The sequence below is a fragment of the Lampris incognitus genome, chromosome 9 (assembly GCF_029633865.1).
Source record: "Lampris incognitus isolate fLamInc1 chromosome 9, fLamInc1.hap2, whole genome shotgun sequence".
Lineage (NCBI taxonomy): Eukaryota > Metazoa > Chordata > Actinopteri > Lampriformes > Lampridae > Lampris > Lampris incognitus.
In genome coordinates this window covers 1,948,921-1,972,701 of record NC_079219.1, presented here as the reverse complement: position 1 = coordinate 1,972,701, position 23,781 = coordinate 1,948,921, and the positions used below count along the sequence as shown (strand labels likewise).

The 23,781-nt window shown below is 45.2% G+C and overlaps 1 protein-coding gene across 2 annotated transcripts in view; it reads left to right on the top strand.

The window, feature by feature from the left end:
* LOC130118040 (pleckstrin homology-like domain family B member 3) overlaps nt 1-19,822 on the top strand; it is an 81,920-nt gene extending 62,098 nt beyond the window's left edge. For both annotated transcript variants that reach the window (XM_056286340.1, XM_056286341.1), the window contains 3 exons: nt 14,614-14,821; nt 18,622-18,707; nt 18,986-19,822. In XM_056286340.1, coding sequence (XP_056142315.1) covers nt 14,614-14,821; nt 18,622-18,707; nt 18,986-19,120 — 429 coding nt within the window. In that variant the 3' untranslated portion in view covers nt 19,121-19,822. The remainder of the gene's footprint in view (nt 1-14,613; nt 14,822-18,621; nt 18,708-18,985) is intronic.
* Nucleotides 19,823-23,781: the final 3,959 nt, after the last annotated feature.

Here is a 23,781-nt window from a genome sequence, read left to right as displayed (position 1 = left end):
AGTTAATACTGTTCATTTAATACTGTGTAATACAGTTAATACTGTGTAATACAGTTAATACTGTTCAGTTAATACTGTGCAATTCAGTTAATACTGTTCATTTAATACTGTGCAATACAGTTAACAGTGTTCAGTTAATACTGTGCAATACAGTTAATACTGTGTAATACAGTTAACACTGTTCAGTTAATACTGTGCAATACAGTTAACACTGTTCAGTTAATACTGTGCAATACAGTTAATACTGTGTAATACAATTAATACTGTTCAGTTAATACTGTGCAATACAGTTAATACTGTTCAGTTAATACTGTGCAATACAGTTAATACTGTGTAATACAATTAATACTGTTCAGTTAATACTGTTCAGTTAATACTGTGCAATACAGTTAATACTGTTCATTTAATACTGTGTAATACAGTTAACACTGTTCAGTTAATACTGTGTAATACAGTTAATACTGTTCAGTTAATTCTGTGTAATACAGTTAACACTGTTCAGTTAATACTGTGTAATACAGTTAATACTGTTCAGTTAATTCTGTGTAATACAGTTAACACTGTTCAGTTAATACTGTGTAATACAGTTAACACTGTTCAGTTAATACTGTGTAATACAGTTAACACTGTTCAGTTAATACTGTGTAATAAAATTAATACTGTTCATTTAATACTGTGTAATACAGTTAATACTGTTCAGTTAATACTGTGCAATACAGTTAACACTGTTCAGTTAATACTGTGCAATACAATTAATACTGTTCAGTTAATACTGTGCAATACAGTTAATACTGTTCATTTAATACTGTGTAATACAGTTAATACCGTTCAGTTAATTCTGTGTAATACAGTTAATACTGTGTAATACAGTTAATACTGTGCAATACAGTTAATACTGTGTAATACAGTTAATACTGTTCAGTTAATACTGTGTAATACAATTAATACTGTTCATTTAATACTGTGTAATACAGTTAATACTGTTCAGTTAATACTGTGCAATACAGTTAACACTGTTCAGTTAATACTGTGCAATACAGTTAATACTGTTCAGTTTATACTGTGCAATACAGTTAATACTGTGTAATACAATTAATACTGTTCAGTTAATACTGTGTAATACAATTAATACTGTTCATTTAATACTGTGTAATACAGTTAACACTGTTCAGTTAATACTGTGTAATACAGTTAACACTGTTCAGTTAATACTGTGTAATACAGTTAACACTGTTCAGTTAATACTGTGTAATACAGTTAATACTGTTCAGTTAATACTGTGTAATAAAATTAATACTGTTCATTTAATACTGTGTAATACAGTTAATACTGTTCAGTTAATACTGTGCAATACAGTTAACACTGTTCAGTTAATACTGTGCAATACAATTAATACTGTTCAGTTAATACTGTGCAATACAGTTAATACTGTTCATTTAATACTGTGTAATACAGTTAATACCGTTCAGTTAATTCTGTGTAATACAGTTAATACTGTGTAATACAGTTAATACTGTGCAATACAGTTAATACTGTGTAATACAGTTAATACTGTTCAGTTAATACTGTGTAATACAATTAATACTGTTCATTTAATACTGTGTAATACAGTTAATACTGTTCAGTTAATACTGTGCAATACAGTTAACACTGTTCAGTTAATACTGTGCAATACAGTTAATACTGTTCAGTTTGTACTGTGCAATACAGTTAATACTGTGTAATACAATTAATACTGTTCAGTTAATACTGTGTAATACAATTAATACTGTTCATTTAATACTGTGTAATACAGTTAATACTGTTCAGTTAATACTGTGTAATACAGTTAATACTGTGCAATACAGCTAATACTGTGTAATACGGATAATAATGTCTAATACAGGTAATACAGTTAATACTGTGTAATACAGTTAATACTGTGCAATATAGTTAATACTGTGTAATACAGTTAATACTGTTCATTTAATACTGTGTAATACAGTTAATACTGTGCGATACAGTTAATACTGTGTAATACAGTTAATACTGTTCAGTTAATACTGTGCAATTCAGTTAATACTGTTCAGTTAATACTGTGTAATACAGTTAATATTGGGTTGATACAGTTAATACTGTGTAATACAGTTAATAGAGGGTTGATATAGTTAACACTGTGTAATACAGTTAATATTAGGTTGATACAGTTAATACTGTGTAATACAGTTAATACTGTTCAGTTAATACTGTGTAATACAGTTAATGCTGTGCAATATAGTTAATACTGTGTAATACAGTTAATACTGTTCATTTAATACTGTGTAATACAGTTAATACTGTGCGATACAGTTAATACTGTGTAATACAGTTAATACTGTTCAGTTAATACTGTGCAATTCAGTTAATACTGTTCAGTTAATACTGTGTAATACAGTTAATATTGGGTTGATACAGTTAACACTGTGTAATACAGTTAATACTGGGTTTATACAGTTAATACTGTGTAATACAGGTAATACTGGGTTGATACACTTAATACTGTGTAATACAGTTAATATTAAGTTGATACAGTTAATACTGTGTAATACAGTAAATATTGGGTTGATACAGTTAATACTGTTCAATTAATAGTTAATAGTGGTTTGATACAGTTAATACTGTGTAATATAGTTAATTTTGGGTTGATACAGTTAATACTGTGTAATACAGTTAATACTGTTCAGTTAATACTGTGTAGTACAGTTAATACTGTTCAGTTAATACAGTTAATAGTTGGTTGATACAGTTAATACTGTGTAATACAGTTAATAGTGGGTTGATACAGTTAATACTGTGTAATACAGTTAATATTGGGTTGATACAGTTAATACTGTGTAATACAGTTAATACTGTGTAATACAGTTAATAGTGGGTTGATACAGTTAAAGTAACAGATGTTCATCTGGTCACCACAACCTGTGTTGGTTCAGAGATGCTGTACCACAGACTAGTGGCCCACACGGCACCAAACACCACGGATCACCTGGTGGTGTCGACCGACTGCAGGTGATTGTTTTTTTAACCTCCCCCCTTTTCTCCCCAATTGTATCCGGCCAATCACCCCACTCTTCCGAGCCGTCCCGGTCTCTGCTCCACCCCCTCTGCTGATCCGGGGGAGGGCTGCTGACTACCACATGTCTCCTCTCAAACATGTGGAGTCACCAGCCGCTTCTTTTCACCTGGCAGTGAGGAGTTTCACCAGGGGGATGGAGCGCGTGGGAGGATCACACTATTCCCCCCAGTTCCCCCTCCCCCCTGAACAGGCTCCCCGACCGACCAGAGGAGGCACTAGTGCAGCGACCAGGACACATACCCACATCCGGCTTCCCACCGACAGACACGGCCAATTGTGTCTGTAGGAACACCCAACCAAGCCGGAGGTAACACAGGGGGTTCGAACAGTCGATCCCCGTGTTGGTAAGCAACAGAATAGACTGCTATGCCACCCGGACGCTCCCTGTTGCAGGTGACTGTTAATGAAGGAAATTGAGATACACTTCCTGAAAGAGACACAGTGAACGCAGATGATTATGATTAATGATCTTTACCCCAGTCTTGACCACACCACACCAGATCTTTACCCCAGTCTTAACCACACCACACCAGATCTTTACCCCAGTCTTAACCACACCACACCAGATCTTTACCCCAGTCTTAACCACACCACACCAGATCTTTACCCCAGTCTTAACCACACCACACCACATCAGATCTTTACCCCAGTCTTAGCCACACCACACCACACCAGATCTTTAGCCCAGTCTTAACCACACCACACCACCCCAGATCTTTACCCCAGTCTTGACCACACCACACCAGATCTTTACCCCAGTCTTAACCACACCACACCACACCACCCCAGATCTTTACCCCAGTCTTGACCACACCATACCACACCACACCAGATCTTTACCCCAGTCTTAACCACACCACACCACACAACACCAGATCTTTACCCCAGTCTTAACCACACCACACCAGATCTTTACCTCAGTCTTAACCACACCACACCACACCAGATCTTTACCCCAGTCTTAACCACACCACACCAGATCTTTACCCGTCTTAACCACACCACACCACAGCAAACCAAATCTTTACCCGTCTTAACCACACCACACCAGATCTTTACCCCAGTCTTCTTAACCACACCACACCAGATCTTTACCCCAGTCTTAACCACACCACACCAGATCTTTACCCCAGTCTTAACCTCACCACACCAGATCTTTACCCCAGTCTTAACCACACCACACCAGATCTTTACCCCAGTCTTAACCACACCACACCAGATCTTTACCCCAGTCTTCTTAACCACACCACACCAGATATTTACCCCAGTTTTAGCCACAGAATACCACACCACACCAGATCTTTACCCCATTCTTAACCACACCACACCACACCAGATCTTTACCCCAGTGTTAACCACACCATACCACATCACACCAGATCTCTAACCCAGTCTTAACCACACCACACCAGAACTATACCCCAGTCTTAACCACACCACAACAGATCTTTACCCCAGTCTTAACCACACCACAGCAAACCAAATCTTTACCTGTTTTTACCACACCACACCAGAACTATACCCCAGTCTTAACCACACCACACCAGATCTTTACCCCAGTCTTAACCATACCATACCACACCACACCAGATCTTTACCCCAGTCTAAAACACACCACACCAGATCTTTACCCCAGTCTTAACCACACCACACCACAGCAAACCAAATCTTTACCCGTCTTTACCACACCACACCAGATCTTTACCCCAGTCTTAACCACACCACACCACACCAGATCTTTACCCCAGTCTTAACCACACCACACCACAGCAAACCAAATCTTTACTAGCCTTAACCACACCACACCAGATCTTTACCCCAGTCTTAACCACACCACACCAAATCTTTACCCGTCTTTACCACACCACACCAGATCTTTACCCGTCTTAACCACACCACACCACACAACACCAGAACTATACCCCAGTCTTAACCACACCACACCACACCACACCAGATCTTTACCCCAGTCTTAACCACACCACAGCAAACCAAATCTTTACCTGTTTTTACCACACCACACCAGAACTATACCCCAGTCTTAACCACACCACACCAGATCTTTACCCCAGTCTTAACCATACCATACCACACCACACCAGATCTTTACCCCAGTCTAAAACACACCACACCAGATCTTTACCCCAGTCTTAATCACACCACACCACACCAGATCTTTACCCCAGTCTTAACCACACCACACCACACCAGATCTTTACCCCAGTCTTAACCACACCACACCAGATCTTTACCCCAGTCTTAACCACACCACACCAGATCTTTACCCCAGTCTTAACCACACCACACAACACCAGATCTTTACCCCAGTCTTAACCACACCACACCAGATCTTTACCTCAGTCTTAACCATACCACACCACACCAGATCTTTACCCCAGTCTTAACCACACCACACCAGATCTTTACCCGTCTTAACCACACCACACCACAGCAAACCAAATCTTTACCCGTCTTTACCACACCACACCAGATCTTTACCCCAGTCTTCTTAACCACACCACACCAGATCTTTACCCCAGTCTTAACCACACCACACCAGATCTTTACCCCAGTCTTAACCTCACCACACCAGATCTTTACCCCAGTCTTAACCACACCACACCAGATCTTTACCCCAGTCTTAACCACACCACACCAAATCTTTACCCCAGTCTTCTTAACCACACCACACCAGATCTTTACCCCAGTTTTAGCCACAGAATACCACACCACACCAGATCTTTACCCCATTCTTAACCACACCACACCACACCAGATCTTTACCCCAGTCTTAACCACACCATACCACACCACACCAGATCTCTAACCCAGTCTTAACCACACCACACCAGAACTATACCCCAGTCTTAACCACACCACTACAGATCTTTAACCCAGTCTTAACCACACCACAGCAAACCAAATCTTTACCTGTTTTTACCACACCACACCAAAACTATACCCCAGTCTTAACCACACCACACCAGATCTTTACCCCAGTCTTAACCATACCATACCACACCACACCAGATCTTTACCCCAGTCTAAAACACACCACACCAGATCTTTACCCCAGTCTTAACCACACCACACCACAGCAAACCAAATTTTTACCCGTCTTTACCACACCACACCAGATCTTTACCCCAGTCTTAACCACACCACACCACACCAGATCTTTACCCCAGTCTTAACCACACCACACCACAGCAAACCAAATCTTTACTAGCCTTAACCACACCACACCAGATCTTTACCCCAGTCTTAACCACACCACACCAAATCTTTACCACACCACACCAGATCTTTACCCGTCTTAACCACACCACACCACACAACACCAGATCTTTACCCCAGTCTTAACCACACCACACCACACCAGATCTTTACCCCAGTCTTAACAACACCACACCACACCACACCAGATCTTTACCCCAGTCTTAACCACACCACACCAGTTCTTTACCTCAGTCTTAACCACACCACACAACACCAGATCTTTACCCCAGTCTTAACCACACCACACCACACCAGATCTTTACCCCAGTCTTAACCACACCACACCACACCAGATCTTTACCCCAGTCTTAACCACACCACACCAGATCTTTACCTGTTTTTACCACACCACACCAGAACTATACCCCAGTCTTAACCACACCACACCAGATCTTTACCCCAGTCTTAACCACACCACACCACACCAGAACTATACCCCAGTCTTAACCACACCACACCAGATCTTTACCCCAGTCTTAACCATACCATACCACACCACACCAGATCTTTACCCCAGTCTAAAACACACCACACCAGATCTTTACCCCAGTCTTACCCACACCACACCACAGCAAACCAAATCTTTACCCGTCTTTACCACACCACACCAGATCTTTACCCCAGTCTTAACCACACCACACCACACCAGATCTTTACCCCAGTCTTAACCACACCACACCACACCAGATCTTTACCCCAGTCTTAACCACACCACACCACACCAGATCTTTACCCCAGTCTTAACCACACCACACCACACCAGATCTTTACCCCAGTCTTAACCACACCACACCACACCAGATCTTTACCCCAGTCTTAACAACACCACACCACACCAGATCTTTACCCCAGTCTTAACCACACCACAGCAAACCAAATATTTACTAGCCTTAACCACACCACACCAGATCTTTACCCCAGTCTTAACCACACCACACCAAATCTTTACCCGTCTTTACCACACCACACCAGATCTTTACCCGTCTTAACCACACCACACCACACAACACCAGATCTTTACCCCAGTCTTGACCACACCACACCACACCAGATCTTTACCCCAGTCTTAACCACACCACACCACACCACACCAGATCTTTACCCAAGTCTTAACCACACCACACCAGATCTTTACCCCAGTCTTAACCACACCACACCAGATCTTTACCCCAGTCTTAACCACACCACACAACACCAGATCTTTACCCCAGTCTTAACCACACCACACCAGATCTTTACCCCAGTCTTAACCACACCACACCACACCACACCAGATCTTTACCCCAGTCTAAAACACACCACACCAGATCTTTACCCCAGTCTTACCCACACCACACCACAGCAAACCAAATCTTTACCCGTCTTTACCACACCACACCAGATCTTTACCCCAGTCTTAACCACACCACACCAAATCTTTACCACACCACACCAGATCTTTACCCGTCTTAACCACACCACACCACACAACACCAGATCTTTACCCCAGTCTTAACCACACCACACCACACCAGATCTTTACCCCAGTCTTAACAACACCACACCACACCACACCAGATCTTTACCCCAGTCTTAACCACACCACACCAGTTCTTTACCTCAGTCTTAACCACACCACACAACACCAGATCTTTACCCCAGTCTTAACCACACCACACCACACCAGATCTTTACCCCAGTCTTAACCACACCACACCACACCAGATCTTTACCCCAGTCTTAACCACACCACACCAGATCTTTACCTGTTTTTACCACACCACACCAGAACTATACCCCAGTCTTAACCACACCACACCAGATCTTTACCCCAGTCTTAACCACACCACACCACACCAGAACTATACCCCAGTCTTAACCACACCACACCAGATCTTTACCCCAGTCTTAACCATACCATACCACACCACACCAGATCTTTACCCCAGTCTAAAACACACCACACCAGATCTTTACCCCAGTCTTACCCACACCACACCACAGCAAACCAAATCTTTACCCGTCTTTACCACACCACACCAGATCTTTACCCCAGTCTTAACCACACCACACCACACCAGATCTTTACCCCAGTCTTAACCACACCACACCACACCAGATCTTTACCCCAGTCTTAACCACACCACACCACACCAGATCTTTACCCCAGTCTTAACCACACCACACCACACCAGATCTTTACCCCAGTCTTAACCACACCACACCACACCAGATCTTTACCCCAGTCTTAACCACACCACACCACAGCAAACCAAATATTTACTAGCCTTAACCACACCACACCAGATCTTTACCCCAGTCTTAACCACACCACACCAAATCTTTACCCGTCTTTACCACACCACACCAGATCTTTACCCGTCTTAACCACACCACACCACACAACATCAGATCTTTACCCCAGTCTTGACCACACCACACCACACCAGATCTTTACCCCAGTCTTAACCACACCACACCACAGCAAACCAAATTTTTACCCGTCTTTACCACACCACACCAGATCTTTACCCCAGTCTTAACCACACCACACCACACCAGATCTTTACCCCAGTCTTAACCACACCACACCACACCAGATCTTTACCCCAGTCTTAACCACACCACACCACAGCAAACCAAATCTTTACTAGCCTTAACCACACCACACCAGATCTTTACCCCAGTCTTAACCACACCACACCAAATCTTTACCACACCACACCAGATCTTTACCCGTCTTAACCACACCACACCACACAACACCAGATCTTTACCCCAGTCTTAACCACACCACACCACACCAGATCTTTACCCCAGTCTTAACAACACCACACCACACCACACCAGATCTTTACCCCAGTCTTAACCACACCACACCAGTTCTTTACCTCAGTCTTAACCACACCACACAACACCAGATCTTTACCCCAGTCTTAACCACACCACACCACACCAGATCTTTACCCCAGTCTTAACCACACCACACCACACCAGATCTTTACCCCAGTCTTAACCACACCACACCAGATCTTTACCTGTTTTTACCACACCACACCAGAACTATACCCCAGTCTTAACCACACCACACCAGATCTTTACCCCAGTCTTAACCACACCACACCACACCAGAACTATACCCCAGTCTTAACCACACCACACCAGATCTTTACCCCAGTCTTACCCACACCACACCACAGCAAACCAAATCTTTACCCGTCTTTACCACACCACACCAGATCTTTACCCCAGTCTTAACCACACCACACCACACCAGATCTTTACCCCAGTCTTAACCACACCACACCACACCAGATCTTTACCCCAGTCTTAACCACACCACACCACACCAGATCTTTACCTCAGTCTTAACCACACCACACCACACCAGATCTTTACCCCAGTCTTAACCACACCACACCACACCAGATCTTTACCCCAGTCTTAACCACACCACACCACACCAGATCTTTACCCCAGTCTTAACCACACCACAGCAAACCAAATATTTACTAGCCTTAACCACACCACACCAGAACTATACCCCAGTCTTAACCACACCACACCAAATCTTTACCCGTCTTTACCACACCACACCAGATCTTTACCCGTCTTAACCACACCACACCACACAACACCAGATCTTTACCCCAGTCTTGACCACACCACACCACACCAGATCTTTACCCCAGTCTTAACCACACCACACCACACCACACCAGATCTTTACCCAAGTCTTAACCACACCACACCAGATCTTTACCCCAGTCTTAACCACACCACACCAGATCTTTACCCCAGTCTTAACCACACCACACAACACCAGATCTTTACCCCAGTCTTAACCACACCACACCAGATCTTTACCCCAGTCTTAACCACACCACACCACAGCAAACCAAATATTTACTAGCCTTAACCACACCACACCAGATCTTTACCCCAGTCTTAACCACACCACACCAAATCTTTACCCGTCTTTACCACACCACACCAGATCTTTACCCGTCTTAACCACACCACACCACACAACACCAGATCTTTACCCCAGTCTTGACCACACCACACCGCACCAGATCTTTACCCCAGTCTTAACCACACCACACCACACCAGATCTTTACCCCAGTCTAAAACACACCACACCAGATCTTTACCCCAGTCTTACCCACACCACACCACAGCAAACCAAATCTTTACCCGTCTTTACCACACCACACCAGATCTTTACCCCAGTCTTAACCACACCACACCACACCAGATCTTTACCCCAGTCTTAACCACACCACAGCAAACCAAATATTTACTAGCCTTAACCACACCACACCAGATCTTTACCCCAGTCTTAACCACACCACACCAAATCTTTACCCGTCTTTACCACACCACACCAGATCTTTACCCGTCTTAACCACACCACACCACACAACACCAGATCTTTACCCCAGTCTTGACCACACCACACCACACCAGATCTTTACCCCAGTCTTAACCACACCACACCACACCACACCAGATCTTTACCCAAGTCTTAACCACACCACACCAGATCTTTACCCCAGTCTTAACCACACCACACCAGATCTTTACCCCAGTCTTAACCACACCACACAACACCAGATCTTTACCCCAGTCTTAACCACACCACACCAGATCTTTACCCCAGTCTTAACCACACCACACCACACCACACCAGATCTTTACCCCAGTCTAAAACACACCACACCAGATCTTTACCCCAGTCTTACCCACACCACACCACAGCAAACCAAATCTTTACCCGTCTTTACCACACCACACCAGATCTTTACCCCAGTCTTAACCACACCACACCAAATCTTTACCACACCACACCAGATCTTTACCCGTCTTAACCACACCACACCACACAACACCAGATCTTTACCCCAGTCTTAACCACACCACACCACACCAGATCTTTACCCCAGTCTTAACAACACCACACCACACCACACCAGATCTTTACCCCAGTCTTAACCACACCACACCAGTTCTTTACCTCAGTCTTAACCACACCACACAACACCAGATCTTTACCCCAGTCTTAACCACACCACACCACACCAGATCTTTACCCCAGTCTTAACCACACCACACCACACCAGATCTTTACCCCAGTCTTAACCACACCACACCAGATCTTTACCTGTTTTTACCACACCACACCAGAACTATACCCCAGTCTTAACCACACCACACCAGATCTTTACCCCAGTCTTAACCACACCACACCACACCAGAACTATACCCCAGTCTTAACCACACCACACCAGATCTTTACCCCAGTCTTAACCATACCATACCACACCACACCAGATCTTTACCCCAGTCTAAAACACACCACACCAGATCTTTACCCCAGTCTTACCCACACCACACCACAGCAAACCAAATCTTTACCCGTCTTTACCACACCACACCAGATCTTTACCCCAGTCTTAACCACACCACACCACACCAGATCTTTACCCCAGTCTTAACCACACCACACCACACCAGATCTTTACCCCAGTCTTAACCACACCACACCACACCAGATCTTTACCCCAGTCTTAACCACACCACACCACACCAGATCTTTACCCCAGTCTTAACCACACCACACCACACCAGATCTTTACCCCAGTCTTAACCACACCACACCACACCAGATCTTTACCCCAGTCTTAACCACACCACAGCAAACCAAATATTTACTAGCCTTAACCACACCACACCAGATCTTTACCCCAGTCTTAACCACACCACACCAAATCTTTACCCGTCTTTACCACACCACACCAGATCTTTACCCGTCTTAACCACACCACACCACACAACACCAGATCTTTACCCCAGTCTTGACCACACCACACCACACCAGATCTTTACCCCAGTCTTAACCACACCACACCACACCACACCAGATCTTTACCCAAGTCTTAACCACACCACACCAGATCTTTACCCCAGTCTTAACCACACCACACCAGATCTTTACCCCAGTCTTAACCACACCACACAACACCAGATCTTTACCCCAGTCTTAACCACACCACACCAGATCTTTACCCCAGTCTTAACCACACCACACCACAGCAAACCAAATATTTACTAGCCTTAACCACACCACACCAGATCTTTACCCCAGTCTTAACCACACCACACCAAATCTTTACCCGTCTTTACCACACCACACCAGATCTTTACCCGTCTTAACCACACCACACCACACCACACCAGATCTTTACCCCAGTCTTAACCACACCACACCACACCAGATCTTTACCCCAGTCTTAACCACACCACACCACAGCAAACCAAATATTTACTAGCCTTAACCACACCACACCAGATCTTTACCCCAGTCTTAACCACACCACACCAAATCTTTACCCGTCTTTACCACACCACACCAGATCTTTACCCGTCTTAACCACACCACACCACACAACATCAGATCTTTACCCCAGTCTTGACCACACCACACCACACCAGATCTTTACCCCAGTCTTAACCACACCACACCACACCACACCAGATCTTTACCCAAGTCTTAACCACACCACACCAGATCTTTACCCCAGTCTTAACCACACCACACCAGATCTTTACCCCAGTCTTAACCACACCACACCACACCAGATCTTTACCCCAGTCTTAACCACACCACACCACACCACACCAGATCTTTACCCCAGTCTTAACCACACCACACCACACCAGATCTTTACCCCAGTCTTAACCACACCACACCACACCAGATCTTTACCCCAGTCTTAACCACACCACACCACAGCAAACCAAATATTTACTAGCCTTAACCACACCACACCAGATCTTTACCCCAGTCTTAACCACACCACACCAAATCTTTACCCGTCTTTACCACACCACACCAGATCTTTACCCGTCTTAACCACACCACACCACACAACATCAGATCTTTACCCCAGTCTTGACCACACCACACCACACCAGATCTTTACCCCAGTCTTAACCACACCACACCACACCAGATCTTTACCCAAGTCTTAACCACACCACACCAGATCTTTACCCCAGTCTTAACCACACCACACCAGATCTTTACCCCAGTCTTAACCACACCACACAACACCAGATCTTTACCCCAGTCTTAACCACACCACACCAGATCTTTACCCCAGTCTTAACCACACCACACCACAGCAAACCAAATATTTACTAGCCTTAACCACACCACACCAGATCTTTACCCCAGTCTTAACCACACCACACCAAATCTTTACCCGTCTTTACCACACCACACCAGATCTTTACCCGTCTTAACCACACCACACCACACAACACCAGATCTTTACCCCAGTCTTGACCACACCACACCACACCAGATCTTTACCCCAGTCTTAACCACACCACACCACACCACACCAGATCTTTACCCAAGTCTTAACCACACCACACCAGATCTTTACCCCAGTCTTAACCACACCACACCAGATCTTTACCCCAGTCTTAACCACACCACACAACACCAGATCTTTACCCCAGTCTTAACCACACCACACCAGATCTTTACCCCAGTCTTAACCACACCACACCACAGCAAACCAAATATTTACTAGCCTTAACCACACCACACCAGATCTTTACCCGTCTTTACCACACCACACCAGATCTTTACCCGTCTTAACCACACCACACCACACAACACCAGATCTTTACCCCAGTCTTAACCACACCACACCAGATCTTTACCCCAGTCTTAACCACACCACACCACACCAGATCTTTACCCCAGTCTTAACCACACCACACCAGATCTTTACCCCAGTCTTAACCACACCACACCAGATCTTTACCCCAGTCTTAACCACACCACACAACACTAGATCTTTACCCCAGTCTTAACCACACCACACCAGATCTTTACCTCAGTCTTAACCACACCACACCACACCAGATCTTTACCCCAGTCTTAACCACACCACACCAGATCTTTACCCGTCTTAACCACACCACACCACAGCAAACCAAATCTTTACCCGTCTTTACCACACCACACCAGATCTTTACCTCAGTCTTAACCAAGACCTGTTGTGATGGGACAGACCTGTTGTGATGGGACAGACCTGTTGTGATGGGACAGACCTGTATCAGTGTAGCGCTGGTCGATACTGTCACATCAGACATCAGGATATTTTTGACCGAATTCCTCGATATTGATATTTTGGGGACAGCTATTGATTTTTTTTTTAACATGCCTCCAATCTGTCTTTTTCAGCACAGCCTTCCCCTCTTCCTCTTTCCGAACTTTGACCTCCGGGCCCATGTGGAGTCCCTGGGTCACAGCGTGGAAGGATGCCTTGGCCTTCGTATGACCTCACGACGCTGTGCGGGCTTTCTGACCAAACGAGGTGGCCGGGTCAAGACCTGGAGGAGGAGATGGTTCTTGTTCGACATGGACCACAGACGACTAGCCTACTACACAGGTTAGACGGGCTGTGTGTGTGTGTGTGTGTGTGTTCTTGCTCAGCTTTCTTTGTTAGGACCAGTTTGAGATTTTTAACCATTTGATGTGTGGACATTTTTTGCAAATCAAGGACATTTTGCCGTGTCCGGACTTTTTCAAGGTGGTATTTTAGGGTTGGGACTTGGGTCTGGGGTTAAGGTTAGATCAGGTTAGGGTAAGGGTTAAGATTAGACATGTAGCTCTCATGGTCCAGGTTAAGCTTGGTTTATGCTCGACGCCGTGTCCCCGGGCTGAGGCGCGAGCGGCAGAAATGGCGTCATCACGTCTTTCGTGTTGAGTGCCACAAGTTATGGCATGCGCTTGGTCGTGCACCTTTGAATTTGTGGAAAAAGGTGCGTGCTGCGCGTTTTGTTTCAAGATGGATAGACTGGCTGGTACACTTGTATAGACGCCGCTACGATGCTTCCTTAAGAGACCACCGGGACACCCAAATTACTCGTAATTCGTGGACAGACATCTCCACCACACTGGCAAAAGATGAGGCATTTTGTCAGAAAGTGACAAAATGAAGTGAACAGGACAGTGAAGATGCTCGATTTGCCGACGTTATCAGGGGCATGCTGGCTAAAGTTGACCTGGTGCATAAGCCTGAAGTCAAATTCAAGGTCTAGCAGTGGCTGTTTGAGGCGGGGAGAGACAGCTGCTCCTTTGTACATTCTTTTTATTTTGTTATTTTGATTTAGATGTGTGCAAACAATGCAAAAATGTCATCCAAGTAAACAAACAAGAACGGCATATCCCGTAGCACAGAGTCCATCAGCCGCTGGAACATCTGCACTGCCCCCTTGAGACCGAAGGGCATCCGCAGGAGTCCAAATGGCATGATGACCACTGTCTTGGGCACGTCCTGAGGGTGGACCAGTACCTGGTGGTAGCCCCGCACCAAATCCACTTTGGAAAAGATGGTGGCCCCCGCCAGGTGGGCGGAGAAGTCCTGTATGTGCGGGACGGGGTACCGTTCGGGGGTTGTGGTGTTGTTCAGGTGATGAAAATCGCCACAGGGGCGCCAACCGCCGTCAGCCTTAGAAACCATGTGCAGGGTGGAGGCCCACGGGCTGTCCGAGCGGCGCACGATGCCGAGGCGTTCCATGGTGGCAAACTCCTCCCTGGCGATCGTGAGCTTAGCAGAGTCGAGGCGCCGAGCACGTGTGTAGACCGGGGGGGGCCGTCGGTGGCAATATGGTGCTCCACGCCGTTCTTGGCCACCGCTGACGAGAACGTGGGTGTGATGAGGTCAGGGAACTCTGCGAGCAGGCGTTGATACGCGTCTCCGGCGGCGAGCATGTTTGACACGCCGAGCGTCCCTGCACCTCCCAGTGTGCACGGGTATGTAGCGAAAGAGACAGCATCGATCAAGCGACGGTTCGTAACATCCACCAGCAGCCTGAAGGCGCACAGCAAGTCCGCGCCCAGGAGGGGAACCGACACCGCGGCCATAACCAAGTCCCAGCCGAAACGCCGCCCGCCGAAGCACACCTCCACATACCTGATGCCGTAGGTACGTATGGGCGTGCCGTTCACGGCATCCATCGGGGGGCCTTGTCCGCCGGCCATGGTGTCCGCGGCCGATGCAGGCAGGATGCTACGCTGAGCGCCCGAATCGACCAGCAGCCGCCGGCCAGATGAGGCGTCCTTGATAAACAACAGCCTGCTGTTCTCGCCGGCGCTCATAGCTGCTAGTGAGCGCCCCCTGGCGTTTCCCTGGACGCTGAAGCTGCATGGCGGGCGACACCGCTTGGCCCTGGCCACAAATCTGTTGTGGTAATAACACAGCCCGCTGCTGTCACGCTGGCGGCGGCGGGCAGCCACCTCAGCCGCGGTGCCCGCTGCGTCCTCTAGCGGCGGGGGCGAGGTCTGGGCGGGGATCTGCACATATGCACCCAGAGCGCGGTAGTCTTTGGTGGAGGAGAGGGGGGGGGGAGCTGGCTAGCGCTGTGCGCACAGGCGCTGGGAGCTGCCCGAGAAACATACGGGTGAGAATGAAGGAGGGGTCCGCCGAGCCCAAAACGGCCAACATCTTCTCCAGCAGCTCGGAAGGTTTGCTGTCGCCGAGTCCGTTGAGTGACAGCAGGCGACCCGCCTTCTCCACCTCCGACAGCTGGAAGAGCTGCAAAAGGAAGCCTTGATACGCTGTGTTTCCCCACAGCCGGGGGGCTTCCAGCAGCCCCATAGCTCGGGCCGTGGTCCGGGCGTCCAACGCCGCCACCACATGGAAACACCTCGTACCGTCACGGGTTATTCCTCCCAGCTCCAACTGGGCTTCAATGTGCTGAAACCATGGCCAGGCGGGGACGGTGCTGCCAAAACTCGGGCTACTTCCCCGTCGCTGCTGAGATGCTAGCGCTAACATGAGCCGTACCGTTAGCATCCCTTGGAGCCGGAGCGGTGTCGTCATCGCTTTGGGTCGACATGTTGGTTGTCAACGTGCGGGGTCACCAATGTGGGAGTGCAGGGATGAGGAGATGGAGAGACCAAGTCGAGTCAATTCCATTACTCGCCACACAAAACAACAACGATGCAACACAATCTCTCCTGGCAACCAGCTAACAAACCGCTAGGCTGCTGCTAACATGGCTCCGCCCTGGAAACACTAAGCAGTGCCTAGTCACCACTCTGAACGTCTGCCTTAAAGGAGCAGCAGCCCCTGCTGAAGCTACCCTCAATTGTGTATCACCACAGTAAAACCCACCCCACAGTGACACTTTGGTACAACCCACCCTACAGTGACACCGTGGTACAACCCACCCTACAGTGACACTTTGGTACAACCCACCCTACAGTGACACCGTGGTACAACCCACCCTACAGTGACACTTTGGTACAACCCACCCTACAGTGACACCGTGGTACAACCCACCCTACAGTGACACCGTGGTACAACCCACCCTACAGTGACACCGTGGTACAACCCACCCCATAGTGACACTGTGGTACAACCCACCCTACAGTGACACTTTGGTACAACCCACCCTACAGTGACACTTTGGTACAACCCACCCTACAGTGACACTTTGGTACAACCCACCCTACAGTGACACCGTGGTACAACCCACCCCACAGTGACACTTTGGTACAACCCACCCTACAGTGACACCGTGGTACAACCCACCCTACAGTGACACCGTGGTACAACCCACCCTACAGTGACACTTTGGTACAACCCACCCTACAGTGACACTTTGGTACAACCCACCCTACAGTGACACCGTGGTACAACCCACCCCATAGTGACACTGTGGTACAACCCACCCTACAGTGACACCGTGGTACAACCCACCCTACAGTGACACCGTGGTACAACCCACCCCATAGTGACACCGTGGCCACAAACATGGGTAAGCAGTGTTTTGAACTGTTGGATAAGTGCTTTACCCCGGACCATCAACTGAGAAAGATATTCAGTAGGAACACCATCAAGATGAGTTACAGCTGCATGCCTAACATTCAACACATAATATCGTCCCACAACACAAGAATCATCAACAAACCAACGACACCTTCATCACAACCGGACTCCCCCAACTGCCACTGCCGTGTGAAGGACTCACGCCCCCTCAAGGGAAAATGCCAGACGGAGGGAGGTATCTACCAAGCTACGGTGATGAGAGAGGACAACGACACAATAGAGACAAACGTGGGTCTGACAGAGGGGACATTCAAAAAGAGGTTTAATGCTGACATGTGTCGCTTCCATCCAGGTCTGTTTAATGTGTTATCTTCTCTAATACGCTTGCTTCTTCTCCCACCTCTGTCCGGCAGACTGCGATGAGAGGAAACTGAAAGGCGTCATTTACTTCCAGGCCATAGAAGAAGTTTATTACGACCACCTGCGCACAGCCAATACGGTGAGTTCTCACACATCACAACACAAAATGGTGGGGAAGAGAGAAGCGTCCCCTCTGGCTTCCAGACTTGAGCGTTTGCAGAAAAACAAACTGGTATTTGATGTCACACTTTATGAGCTCGATGCAGTGTGTGGTGATAGGGTGGATATGGTTTTAGGAAGTGAGTTTGATTTGTTTTGTTTTGGCTCAAGTGTCACATGATTTGACACCATGTTGGCCTACGGCGAGGTCAGCTGAAATGCCTCAAGGTGTAAAATGAGCTTTTCCCTCCTCTCCAGTCTCCACGGCCAAGTCTGACGTTCTGTGTGAAGACGTACGAACGTCTCTTCTTCCTGGTGGCTCTCAACGCGGAAGCCATGAGGATTTGGATGGACGTCATCGTCACCGCCACAGATGAACACAGCCGGTATTGACCGTGTGACGGTACACGCGGTGCCGCCGATCAGGCAGCACTTTAAAGAGGAGTGCATGACCTCTCTTAACCCCGTGACTCCCACAAGACTGTCAGATCTGTCCCAGCAGCCATGTTGTTCACAGAAGACATGGACGCAGGCCAGCCTGGCATGCAGCCTGGCATGCAGCCTGGCATGCAGCCTGGTACTCGCCATGTTGAACGTCTTCTCGGAGGATTCATAATGTGAGGAACTGTTATAGAAGATGTGGCGCTCTAACACTGGCAGAATGGATGCGTCACATCCAGCTATATTTACTGTGGTATTTGTGGAAACACACTGACAGTTGGGTTATGGCTCTCTCTAGTGGTCATGATAGAATATTACAGGACCATGGAGACTGCGTTAGAATAATTCTTTATTTCTATTTGACTATTTTCGCTAAAATGGATGGGGGGGGGTAACACGGTATGGATTCACCTTTCACAGGTTTAACTTATTATTTGGTCATGTGTATGGATGTGGCGCACAAATGGGTAAGCGTGGTTGCGACTCCACTATTAAAGGTTAATTCAGACACTTGGGGTTAGTTTATTCTTGGCTCATGTTTAATTAAAGTTAAAATTTCCAGGCTATAGATAATGTCGATATATGACATCATTTAAAATGGAATTGATTAGAATGTGTTTTTTTTTTACAAATGATATATATTTTTAATAAATATACCCAACAAACTTAAAAAAATATGGTGAGAGTGATTTTTTTTATAATGGATAATTTTAATTCATAATTGATCCTTTCATTCATATTACACTTATCAACAAACATACATTGTGAATAATAAAATAACATTATTGTAATCCTCAGCTGTAATATTGGGTTAAATGTTTGTCCTGTGGTGAAGAGGGAGCTGAGCCAGAAGGCAAAGCTCTCACTTTACCAGCCAGTCTTGGTTCCAACCCTCCCCTATGGTCATGAGCTTTGGGTAGTGACCGAAAGGGTGAGACGGTGGATACAAGCGGCTGAAATGAGTTTCCTCCGTAGGGTGTCTGGGCTCAGCCTTAGACATAGGGTGAGGAGCTCGGGCACCCGGAGGGAGCTCGGAGCAGAGCCGCTGCTCCTCCGTGTCGAAAGGAGCCAGTTGAGGTGGTTCGGGCATCTGATAGGATGCCTCCTGGGAGCCTTCCTTTGGAGGTTTACCGGGCACAGCCAAGTGCTGGAGGGACTACATGTCCAATCTGGCCTGGGAACGCCTTGGGATCCCCCAGGAGGAGCTGGAGGGTGTTGCTGGGGAGAGGGATGTCTGGAGTGCCCTACTTAGCTTACTGCCACCGCGACCCGACCCCGGAGAAGCGGCTGAAGATGAAGACTTTTTTTGGGCTACAAAATGCAATTTAAACTAAGAAAACCCGATGAGATGCCCCTTGGAGGACAGCATCATACCTTTGTAGCTTCATCATCAATCGCTGGATGCGAGGGGACATGTCATTCAAGCTTTTTTGGGCAATGGTTGTCAAGGACTTATGGTCTGTCCCAAGAATTACTTTAGGAAGTCCATATATGTGTCCATGAAGTGTCTCACAGCCAGAAACCAGTCCAAGGCACTCTTTTTCAATCTGTGCATAACGACCCTCCTTTCTTGTTGTCACGTCTCGTCTCTCTGCCATGTGTCCCTGCCAGCTGATGGATGGGACAGGAGCTGAGTAGACATCATCCTCCTGGGACACTGGAGACAAGGTGGCCACCATCACCAGGTCACTTGCGTATCAGACAACATATTTCTTTGATATCGAACGCTATGATATATTTTTGGCAGCCAATCTTTGCTTTGTTGCAACTGTTTGTTGGGAGCGTTTTCTCCCGGATGGAGGAGGATCCAGTCAAGGATGAAGACGTTCCTTTCCGGCTGGTTGTGAGGGCCGTTTCATATCTGATGTTTGCTTACTTTTAATCTTTCACCATGTATATGGCCTAGATGGATGCTTGAAGTCCATGTGTAACAGAACACAGGTAGTCTTATAAGGTGTCTTCTCCAGGTGCACAAATAAGGGCCTGTTGTCAACAGTTGGCTGTATGGGAGACTCACTGAGTGTAGCAAGTGTGTACACACTAATTTCAGAAGTGGCCTTGGTGGATGAGAGCTGGAAGACATGAGATAAGGAGGGGAAGAACACACAACTGTCCTATAAGAGAGACTGTACTGTATTGATCGGTGCGCATTCGGGCACCTGGGCTTGGATGTGTCTGTTCAGCAACTTGTATTAAAATGGTGTGACGATACTGTAAGAGAGTTGTGTCTCGTTCCTCATGTGATGTCAGCGTGGAATTCAATAACTGCCACGACAAAGGTTGTTTAGCTGTTCATTAGTTCACAACAGTAAAACAATTCACTTTTGATTAAGACAAAGAAAAAAGACATTGAACGAGGATTTGATTTTTTAAAAAGGTTCTTAATAACTAAACTATATTGTCATCCCTTCATGTTTGTTATATTGTCATTCCTTCATGTTTGTTATATTGTCATCCCTTCATGTTTGTTATATTGTCATTCCTTCATGTTTGTTATATTGTCATCCCTTCATGTTTGTTATATTGTCATTCCTTCATGTTTGTTATATTGTCATCCCTTCATGTTTGTTATATTGTCATCCCTTCATGTTTGTTATATTGTCATTCCTTCATGTTTGTCATCCCTTCATGTTTGTTATATTGTCATTCCTTCATGTTTGTTATATTGTCATCCCTTCATGTTTGTTATATTGTCATTCCTTCATGTTTGTCATCCCTTCATGTTTGTTATATTGTCATCCCTTCATGTTTGTTATATTGTCATTCCTTCATGTTTGTCATCCCTTCATGTTTGTTATATTGTCATCCCTTCATGTTTGTTATATTGTCATTCCTTCATGTTTGTCATCCCTTCATGTTTGTCATATTGTCATCCCTTCATGTTTGTTATATTGTCATTCCTTCATGTTTGTTATATTGTCATCCCTTCATGTTTGTTATATTGTCATCCCTTCATGTTTGTTATATTGTCATCCCTTCATGTTTGTTATATTGTCATCCCTTCATGTTTGTTATATTGTCATCCCTTCATGTTTGTTATATTGTCATCCCTTCATGTTTGTTATATTGTCATCCCTTCATGTTTGTTATATTGTCATCCCTTCATGTTTGTTATATTGTCATCCCTTCATGTTTGTCATATTGTCATTCCTTCATGTTTGTCATATTGTCATCCCTTCATGTTTGTTATATTGTCATCCCTTCATGTTAGTTATATTGTCATCCCTTCATGTTTGTTATATTGTCATCCCTTCATGTTAGTTATATTGTCATCCCTTCATGTTTGTTATATTGTCATCCCTTCATGTTTGTTATATTGTCATCCCTTCATGTTTGTTATATTGTCATCCCTTCATGTTTGTTATATTGTCATCCCTTCATGTTTGTTATATTGTCATCCCTTCATGTTTGTTATATTGTCATCCCTTCATGTTTGTTATATTGTCATCCCTTCATGTTTGTTATATTGTCATCCCTTCATGTTTGTTATATTGTCATTCCTTCATGTTTGTCATATTGTCATCCCTTCATGTTTGTTATATTGTCATTCCTTCATGTTTGTTATATTGTCATCCCTTCATGTTTGTTATATTGTCATCCCTTCATGTTTGTTATATTGTCATTCCTTCATGTTTGTCATCCCTTCATGTTTGTTATATTGTCATTCCTTCATGTTTGTTATATTGTCATCCCTTCATGTTTGTTATATTGTCATTCCTTCATGTTTGTCATCCCTTCATGTTTGTTATATTGTCATCCCTTCATGTTTGTTATATTGTCATTCCTTCATGTTTGTCATCCCTTCATGTTTGTTATATTGTCATCCCTTCATGTTTGTTATATTGTCATTCCTTCATGTTTGTCATCCCTTCATGTTTGTCATATTGTCATCCCTTCATGTTTGTTATATTGTCATTCCTTCATGTTTGTTATATTGTCATCCCTTCATGTTTGTTATATTGTCATCCCTTCATGTTTGTTATATTGTCATCCCTTCATGTTTGTTATATTGTCATCCCTTCATGTTTGTTATATTGTCATCCCTTCATGTTTGTTATATTGTCATCCCTTCATGTTTGTTATATTGTCATCCCTTCATGTTTGTTATATTGTCATCCCTTCATGTTTGTTATATTGTCATCCCTTCATGTTTGTCATATTGTCATTCCTTCATGTTTGTCATATTGTCATCCCTTCATGTTTGTTATATTGTCATCCCTTCATGTTAGTTATATTGTCATCCCTTCATGTTTGTTATATTGTCATCCCTTCATGTTAGTTATATTGTCATCCCTTCATGTTTGTTATATTGTCATCCCTTCATGTTTGTTATATTGTCATCCCTTCATGTTTGTTATATTGTCATCCCTTCATGTTTGTTATATTGTCATCCCTTCATGTTTGTTATATTGTCATCCCTTCATGTTTGTTATATTGTCATCCCTTCATGTTTGTTATATTGTCATCCCTTCATGTTTGTTATATTGTCATCCCTTCATGTTTGTTATATTGTCATCCCTTCATGTTTGTTATATTGTCATTCCTTCATGTTTGTTATATTGTCATCCCTTCATGTTTGTTATATTGTCATCCCTTCATGTTTGTTATATTGT